The sequence below is a fragment of the Diaphorina citri genome, unplaced genomic scaffold (assembly GCF_000475195.1).
Source record: "Diaphorina citri unplaced genomic scaffold, Diaci psyllid genome assembly version 1.1 scaffold1013, whole genome shotgun sequence".
Taxonomy (NCBI): domain Eukaryota; kingdom Metazoa; phylum Arthropoda; class Insecta; order Hemiptera; family Psyllidae; genus Diaphorina; species Diaphorina citri.
Window position 1 is genome coordinate 107,131 of NW_007378443.1, and position 10,045 is coordinate 117,175.

General features: G+C 38.9%; 1 protein-coding gene across 1 annotated transcript in view; it reads left to right on the forward strand.

The window, feature by feature from the left end:
• The window catches only part of LOC103513722 (diacylglycerol kinase theta), a gene marked incomplete in the record, with an annotated part of 55,973 nt that overhangs the window by 40,143 nt on the left and 5,785 nt on the right, over positions 1–10,045 (forward strand). Inside the window, 2 exon segments of the mRNA XM_026826847.1 lie at positions 1,631–1,824; positions 2,345–2,519. Coding sequence (XP_026682648.1) covers positions 1,631–1,824; positions 2,345–2,519 — 369 coding nt within the window.

Below are 10,045 nucleotides of genomic sequence, written 5' to 3' on the forward strand. Positions count from 1 at the left end.
TTGTCCGAATTGATTTATTCACATAAAAGGACTGCCCTGTTTTCCGAATTGATTAATGGGAGTGAACAGTCTGCCTTGTAAAATATGTTGAATCATAAAATTGTAGGTACCTATTTGAGGTCTAAATGACTGTATGTAAGAAGTACATAAAAATATGTAAGAAAATATTAGAACAATTCTATCTAATAACGAGAATAAGTCAAAAATATTTTCTGCTTTCTCAGAGATGCGAACCCAGTACTTATAGTCCATGCTTTCAATCATATACAGTCCATACTTTCAATCATATACAATCCATACTTTCAATCATATACACTCTATACTTTCAATCATATACAGTCCATACTTTCAATCATATACAGTCCATACTTTCAAAATCGATCAAAGAGGCAGGTAGATCACCTCATAGGCGACAAGCATTTAGTTTTTAGCTAAATTCTCTTGAGGGATGATTGGCTTAGGAAGTTCGAAAACAATATTTCTAGCCACTAATTCTTCAGAGGTCAAAGGTACAAACATAACATTCCCTGCTGATTCATATCTCATTCAGCAGCCCTCTCATATAACTTGTATCATTCAGATGTTCTATTTTTAGAAACAAAAAACTTAAGAGTAGAGTCACTCCCCCGTGTGCAGTTTACATTTTTTTCCTATTATTCAAATCATATGGAGTTTATACAGGCACATATACACGTACTTTTTAGTCAACTAAAGATGACAGTTTTCGGTCCTTGTCGTTGAAAAACATAATGTGAAGCTACTCCTCTTAGAATTGGTACTGTTACAACCTTTGGAGAAAAATATCTTTGGAAAGGTGTGTTTTCCTTTTCCGCGCCAAGGAGATCTGAATTTTCACCTCGACTGCCAAAGCATAAGAGACAGACTCTGTAATTCTTGGAAATTTTTCGTCAAACAAATAGCAAAATTTCACCCAGAGGCCCTCTTTCAGATAACAATTGAAATAAGTGACCTGTGGCAGCAAGTGTGGACGTCCAAAGCGGAATCTCTTTGGTTGAATCTAAAAAAAGTCACCTACCTCGGTGGTGTAGTGGTCAAGGCGCTCGCCTGGTAAACAGGAGGGCGTGGGTTCAATCCCAGCCGAGGTATGGAATACCTACCTCGGTGGTGTAGTGGTCAAGGCGCTACCTACCTCGGTGGTGTAGTGGTCAAGGCGCTACCTACCTCGGTGGTGTAGTGGTCAAGGCGCTACCTACCTCGGTGGTGTAGTGGTCAAGGCGCTACCTACCTCGGTGGTGTAGTGGTCAAGGCGCTACCTACCTCGGTGGTCGGCTCTACTTAAAACAAAGTAGGTACTAGGTAGATCACATGAGAAAAGGAGAGGAGAGTATATTCAACATCAGTTCGTAGTGCACAAATGATAGGTAGAAATGAGAGCGAGAAGAAGAATGTTAGGAGTGCGATAAGCAGATATAGGTACATTAAAACAACTCAATATTTATGTAGAAGAAGAACAAGAAGGAAGAGAGGAAGAAGGAGAAGAAGAACAACAAGAAGTGCCACCGAGGCAGGTGACAAGCATTAAGAAACACTTGAACACGATATTTGTGACACATTAAATTTTGCTTTGAAAATTCCTTCATCACATTCTTATCTTTCTTTCGTCTTCCAGGTTCAAAGACAACAGCTCAGGGGAGGTGCGAGTGTATGGGGGCAAGCTACAGACCCCCACCCCCTACAGTATCGTGCCTGTCAATGATGACACGAGTATAGCCGATCTTATACGAGATGCCCTCAAGAGGTTCGGGTTTGAAGAGCGATCCCCTGAAGATTATAGACTGAGCGAAATTCTGCTAGACAGGGGAGGTGTTAGAAAAGCCAGTTTACCATAAATGACCAAAGCAGGGTTTGGTCCTTTTTTAGCTTTAAATTTATTCAGTGACCTTAACAGATGTACCTACAATCTTACAATCTACCTATGTGAATAGATTTATTCTGCGTATTATGCCAAAAGCATGTGCCAACTTTTGAGTTTAACTTTCATAGCATTATCTGCAAGTAAATAATTTGTTATTATTTTTATTATTTAAGTACTAAAATTTATTGCTAATTTGTTGCCCTCCTGAGACTGAATGCACCCTGAAATCTAAACACGGAGTAGGATTCGGCCGTATCTTGCCAGAAAAAAAATCGACTTTGTCAGAAATCGAACCCCCGATCTCTAGCATTCAATCCTAACCTATCTGTGGTAGACAGTAGTTATAAGTCTATTCTTGTATACTCAGAGAACTTGGATTGTTTACAGGTTTTTTTTAGGAGGGTTTTCTTCGATTTTTTTTTTTTCTAATATTCTAATACGTACCTCCCCTGTTTTTCGTGTCCGCAGTGATGTTGTTACCCAATATAGAACCCAGTATGACACCCCCCGGTGTGCAGCCCCTGCTAGTGTTTGTCAACGTTAAGTCAGGCGGGTGTCAAGGTTTGGAGCTGATATCCAACTTTAGAAAACTTCTCAATCCATATCAGGTGTTCGATTTGGATAACGGAGGCCCTTTACCTGGGTGAGTAATCATTGGCATTTTTACACACTTTGAATATGATTTAGGCATAAGCATAAGAAAGAAAACTGGAAGTTGCAGAGGTGGATGTGTAGGCTGACAAATGAGAAAATTCGGACGTTAGACAGAGAGAAGACTAGCGTCTGGCTGTGGGACTATAAACAGGGAGGAGAACAGGTAACCCTAACCAGCCTAGCAAGCTGGCAGTTCCTCAAAGGGTTCTCTCTGCTTTTAAAGACCAAGTACAAGTCCTCACGATGGTTGACTGCGGTTCAGGACGAGCGAGCCAATTTAACATGGCTAGAGCTAGAGACCATCACCCCGGTGTATAGCAGATACCAAATTAAAATCAAGGGTATACACAACACTTGGTAAAACAAATTAAAATCAAGGGTATACACAACACTTGGTAAAACAAATTAAAATCAAGGGTATACACAACACTTGGTAAAACAAATTAAAATCAAGGGTATACACAACACTTGGTAAAACAAATTAAAATCAAGGGTATACACAACACTTGGTAAAACAAATTAAAATCAAGGGTATACACAACACTTGGTAAAACAAATTAAAATCAAGGGTATACACAACACTTGGTAAAACAAATTAAAATCAAGGGTATACACAACACTTGGTAAAACAAATTAAAATCAAGGGTATACACAACACTTGGTAAAACAAATTAAAATCAAGGGTATACACAACACTTGGTAAAACAAATTAAAATCAAGGGTATACACAACACTTGGTAAAACAAATTAAAATCAAGGGTATACACAACACTTGGTAAAACAAATTAAAATCAAGGGTATACACAACACTTGGTAAAACAAATTAAAATCAAGGGTATACACAACACTTGGTAAAACAAATTAAAATCAAGGGTATACACAACACTTGGTAAAACAAATTAAAATCAAGGGTATACACAACACTTGGTAAAACAAATTAAAATCAAGGGTATACACAACACTTGGTAAAACAAATTAAAATCAAGGGTATACACAACACTTGGTAAAACAAATTAAAATCAAGGGTATACACAACACTTGGTAAAACAAATTAAAATCAAGGGTATACACAACACTTGGTAAAACAAATTAAAATCAAGGGTATACACAACACTTGGTAAAACAAATTAAAATCAAGGGTATACACAACACTTGGTAAAACAAATTAAAATCAAGGGTATACACAACACTTGGTAAAACAAATTAAAATCAAGGGTATACACAACACTTGGTAAAACAAATTAAAATCAAGGGTATACACAACACTTGGTAAAACAAATTAAAATCAAGGGTATACACAACACTTGGTAAAACAAATTAAAATCAAGGGTATACACAACACTTGGTAAAACAAATTAAAATCAAGGGTATACACAACACTTGGTAAAACAAATTAAAATCAAGGGTATACACAACACTTGGTAAAACAAATTAAAATCAAGGGTATACACAACACTTGGTAAAACAAATTAAAATCAAGGGTATACACAACACTTGGTAAAACAAATTAAAATCAAGGGTATACACAACACTTGGTAAAACAAATTAAAATCAAGGGTATACACAACACTTGGTAAAACAAATTAAAATCAAGGGTATACACAACACTTGGTAAAACAAATTAAAATCAAGGGTATACACAACACTTGGTAAAACAAATTAAAATCAAGGGTATACACAACACTTGGTAAAACAAATTAAAATCAAGGGTATACACAACACTTGGTAAAACAAATTAAAATCAAGGGTATACACAACACTTGGTAAAACAAATTAAAATCAAGGGTATACACAACACTTGGTAAAACAAATTAAAATCAAGGGTATACACAACACTTGGTAAAACAAATTAAAATCAAGGGTATACACAACACTTGGTAAAACAAATTAAAATCAAGGGTATACACAACACTTGGTAAAACAAATTAAAATCAAGGGTATACACAACACTTGGTAAAACAAATTAAAATCAAGGGTATACACAACACTTGGTAAAACAAATTAAAATCAAGGGTATACACAACACTTGGTAAAACAAATTAAAATCAAGGGTATACACAACACTTGGTAAAACAAATTAAAATCAAGGGTATACACAACACTTGGAAAAAATTGAAAAAAAATTGAAAATACACAACACTTGGTAAAACAAATTAAAATCAAGGGTATACACAACACTTGGTAAAACAAATTAAAATCAAGGGTATACACAACACTTGGTAAAATAAATTAAAATCAAGGGTATACACAACACTTGGTAAAACAAATTAAAATCAAAGGCATACAGAACACTTGGTAAAACAAAGATTTTAATTTGTTTTACCAAGTGTTGTGTATACCCTTGAAAGTTCTAACTTTTTAATATCGAAGAATGTCTATCTCAAGGTTTATATTTATCTTTTGCTTTCTTCCCTCAGGAAATGATCTAGCCCGTGTACTAAGGTGGGGTTCAGGACTAACGGGTGGGGAAGATCCTCTATCGTTACTGCGAGATGTGATAGAAGCAGAAGAGATTCGGTTAGACAGATGGACGGTTGTGTTTCATCCCGAGGACAAGGAAGAGAAGAACCAGGTGCTCAACTCCAATACAGGTGGGTACCAAGAATAAACCATCATGAGTGTTGGAAATAGTAGCCCCGTAAATTCTTTATCGACGCAATATGCAGGTTCTGAGGCTCTTTGTTCATTGACAGACCACCCACTCTCTTTACTCTTCCTACTCCTCCTCATTCCCTCTCCCTTTACCTACTCTCTCTTCCAATTTATCTCGCTCATCTCCTCCTCTCGAAAAGACCACCCAAGCCAAAGGTAGGCCATTACCATTCCATTTACCTTTATTCATAAACTAGGGATAAAATTATGTTTTACAGTCCCAGGTACCGAAGATCCCCATTAGTTTAGGAATAATCACAATGAGGGACATACTACGGGATGGACATGGACATGCTAAGACACAGATCACAAGCGACCAATGTAGCATTTTTTGAACACCAACATTGGTCTGGGTAGGGAACCTTAAACAGGGAGAAGACCACTCTAGTCTGGCTGGGGGACTTGAAATGGGGAGCATACCAGCCTGAAATTTCCCTTGCTTGCTAAAGAATTAGCAAAGGTTGAGTGCGAAGGGTATCGTAAAATTTTGTAGCCAAAACCAAATGTCAGCCCAAAAGTGATCACCCTGGCTGACAAAAAACGCCGACCCCTTCTGAACACATGAAAAAACTAAGTTGTTTTTTTTTTTACTTTTTCAAAGGTGTTTAATGCCATGTCACTGGACTTATATTATTGGGACAAGTCACCCGCCTCCTCATAATAACCTCTCTCAGCCTGAGTCACGCACAACGTTACTTTACTTCAGTGGTCCATCGGGGAACTGGTGTATTCAAGTGCTATCGCCAGTGGTTAATCTATTCTTAATTCTATGTTCTATCGTAGGCGGCAGTGAGGACAACACGCAGATCCTGGTCATGAACAACTACTTCGGCATCGGGATAGACGCCGACTTGTGTCTCGACTTTCACAACGCCCGGGAAGAAAACCCCAACAAGTTCAAGAGCCGCATTCACAACAAGGGTGTGTACGTGAAGATGGGCCTGTATAAAATGATAGGCCGGAAGATGTGTAAGGATCTGCACAGGGAGATACGGCTGGAGGTGGACGGGAAACATGTAGAACTACCTCCCGTGGAGGGGATTATCATTTTGAATATCTTGAGGTGAGTACTTCCATATCCATGGTGCTGATTGATTAACTTCGAAATTTATGTCCGAAATCATGGAATTTTCAACCATTATTTATTTATCGTATGGGCGTTTTATTTTTTCAAAGGATATTATTACACCTAGATAAATTTTAAGACCTGATTTGGATTCGAACCACCAACCTCTGGATAGTCTACTTCTTATTCCAACGCATTAACCACTGCACCACAATGTCCGAAATCATTTTAACATTTTTAACTTGTCATATCAAATCATGCATTCTTTGTGGTAAAGCAGAAAGCTTCTTCACAGTTTTTTGGGTATCACAGCATTACTAAGTGCCTCCTGTACTATTAATTTATTGTCTTCGACTCGTGTCATCAATCTTTTTATACTGGTAATGCAGCCACTGGTCGCTACTCGATTAAAGTATCTGCTCAATTGTCCTCACGAAGCTAAGTGCACTCCAAACTCCAAGTAGTGAGCCGAAAAACTTCGACCCAGCTGAGAATCGAAGTGTGATACCCACTCGGCCACGGAGGCTACTCTCTGCTAAATAAAACATACAATTCAATTCAATTGGGATAATACCTTGTTTGTTTATACTACCAGCATAGGACTGAAAAGTCCCTTTACTAGGGATAAAGCTAGGAAGAAGATTTCTTTGAAGAATATTCGTCTAATAACTCCTGTTTTGTTTCCCAGTTGGGGCTCAGGTGCCAACCCCTGGGGTCCGGACAAGGAAGATCAGTTCTCCACCCCCAACCACTGGGATGGTATGCTAGAGGTGGTGGGTGTGACTGGGGTGGTACATCTGGGCCAGATCCAATCGGGCATGAGAACCGCTACCAGGATAGCGCAGGTGAGTGGGAATAATAAAAAACCGTGTTTTGGCACTAAAAACTGACAATCGAAAATTTCAGCGAATCACATTACTTTCCCTACTACAGGATAAGGAAAGTAAAAAGGAATATCTGCCAGACTAGTTAGCTTGGAAGGTAGACGGCCTGCCTTGTAAGCAGTAGGTCGCAGGTTCGATAAGGTTTGTTCTCGGAACGGCTGGCTTTCTCCTATCCTGTCTTCCTTCTCTCTTCGATTTCGGGACGATAAGCCCTTAGCAGTTACAGTTCCCTCTATCAAACCTCTAGAAAAAAAAAGACGGAAAACAAGAATTTCTGTCAGTTAGCTTGGAGAGTAGCGGGTCTGCCTGGTAAATACTAAGTAGTGGGGTTCGGTTCCCGCCCGGGGCGAACTTTATCCTCAAACAGATTAGGTTCGTTCTTGGAACGGCTGGCTTTGTCCTATTCTATCCTCCTTCGCTCTTAGATTTCGGGACGATAAGACCTCCGTTGTTACAATTCCCTCTATCAGACCTTTTCAGACAAAGAAGAGGATTTATTTATAAAATCCATGCTGTCTTTCTATGAAGGGTAGCTTGACATTCAGAAGAGTAATTCATTTAATTATTACTTTTAAACGTTATTCAAGTAGGTTAAAATAATATGATTGCATCTTAAAAAAAAAAAAAAAAAAAAAAAAAACCAACCTATGTAAGATTTAGGAATTCTACTAGTATAGGAGTTTCACCCTTTTTCCCCTGTATACAGGGTGGACCACATCAAAATCCGACTGAACTACTGCTGAGATCCAGTAACAGGAGTATGCGGGGAGCCCTGGATCCCAAGGCCCTAGTGATGTGGGTCATACTTAAGTCTGCCCTCCAGGGGTAAGCCCTTAAACCACTCCAAAATATATTTGATCGTGCGTACACAATGAGGGTTGATTTTACACCTGCTCGGCAAGACCTGACGAGTATCCGAAGCTCGATACTTTCGTATCCGAATCAGAGTAGAGTATGTTTTCTTAGAAAATACAGTGGCGTAGCGTGTATGTATGGCGTGTATGGCGGCCATACAACTCAAAAGTTTCACTCTAAATGCCCATAAATATTAATGGCATGTATCTACTGTGATGGGACTTGGTAGACCTGTGCATGAGCCCTACAAGGCCCTACCAACTTGAATTTTAGACTCCACCGCGCTACGCCACTGAGAAAATATCATAGAAGAAATACTCGTCTATGATTGGTTAAGGAAGGTATCGTAACATCGTGAAGGGTGTGATACTCGACCCATTACCTACACAGTACACTACATCGTTCACCCTGTATTAATTTAGGATTATTGGGCTGATTTCATATGTCTTGATGGTAAGATGACAGGACTCCATGGCATCTGATTATTTTGGGCCTCAAGCTGAGACCCACACATGGAAATGTTTGGTTTGTGTGTATCGTTTGATCTATATGGGTAATAAGGAAATCAAATAAAAGGTACCTTAATTGAAAAATATTGGTTTCAGTCCAAATTTTCAAAATTGGAATTGCGGTGGACATATGAGAATTTTGGGTCCGTGCGCGAACGTCTATAACAACAAAGTTCTGCTTGTTTTGACCTCATTTGAAAAAGTCACCTGGTTTGGTTGGTTTGCAATTTGCAAACATTCTATCACGTAAGTGTTTGTGCTGTAGTCGATGTATACTAAGTGCTAACACCTGGTTCTAGAGATGTGTAGTGCTTTGTGCTAACACTGGGTCTAGATGTGTAGTCTTTATGTACTCAACACTGGTCTACTATGTGTAGTCTTTGTACTAACACTGGTCCAATGTGTGTTCTTACTTAGACACTGGTCTAAATGTGTAGTTCTTTGTACTAAACACTGGTCTAATGTGTAGCCCTTTGTACTAAACTGGTCCTAATGTGTAGGTCTTTGTACCTAAACACTGGTCTAATGTGGTAGTCTTTGTGCTACACTGGTCCTAATCCCATGTACCCCCACCATCTTCTTCCCCCCTCTCTGTCTCTTTCTCTCCCAGGCCAACGATGTTGAAGAAGGAGGCAGATACAAGCGACACGTAACACAGAGCCAAGCATCTGGGCCCGGGCAGGGGCCACCAGGGGCTCCCTCTGGCGAGCCCCTCATGAAACTTCCTCCTCCTTTGTCTCGTGTGTGCACCCATCCGACCTAAACTGTTTTGAGTAAAATATTCGCACTAGCCGAGAAGTGCAAGTACTTTAGTAACCTAGAGAGGACTCCCCCAGGGGAGAAATCCCTAGAAGACATTCATGTTGTTCTAGACACAAATTTGAGAAACCCAAACAATCAGTAAGGGCTTTTGAGGATGTCTTGCGCGACATGCTTAGTAATAAAAGGGAACGAGAGACCTATATAGTTCCCAATTTTGCTTGTGAAGAACATATTATTTTTTTTCCGTATCTGTGTACAAAACCAAATTGCTCCTTTTTTTGTCCTGTAACATGTTCGTACATTTTCAATCTCAGCACATTCAAAGCAAATTTTTTTTAAGACGTTTATTTTCACTGTTGGATGTTGGTTTTTAGTCCCCCCATACTATGCTGTTTAGAATCCGTAACGTTGTGTTTTTAGTGTTTCATGTTTAAGTTATTCTTGATTCATGTGTAGACTTTTTAAGTTCTCCTCGTTCCCCCCTTTGTGATTATTTGTAATTGCAAGGTACATGTATCATATCACCTTATGCTTCATTGATGTAGTGGGGTACGATGCACAAAAAGTTACAAACTAAGTACTTAAATTTGTTAACTACATTTTATCTAGTATCCAGTTTAATGTTAACTTTCCTGTACGGTCAACCCATGTTGACATATCCAGTCAAAAGTAATCAAACCACGGGAACCAAAACTTGCATCCAAACAACTTATTTAGCTAAAACTAAAACTCAAGGCATTGTGCATTGAAATCGATTTGTGAGAGAAAGAAAAACGAAAGATTCGCA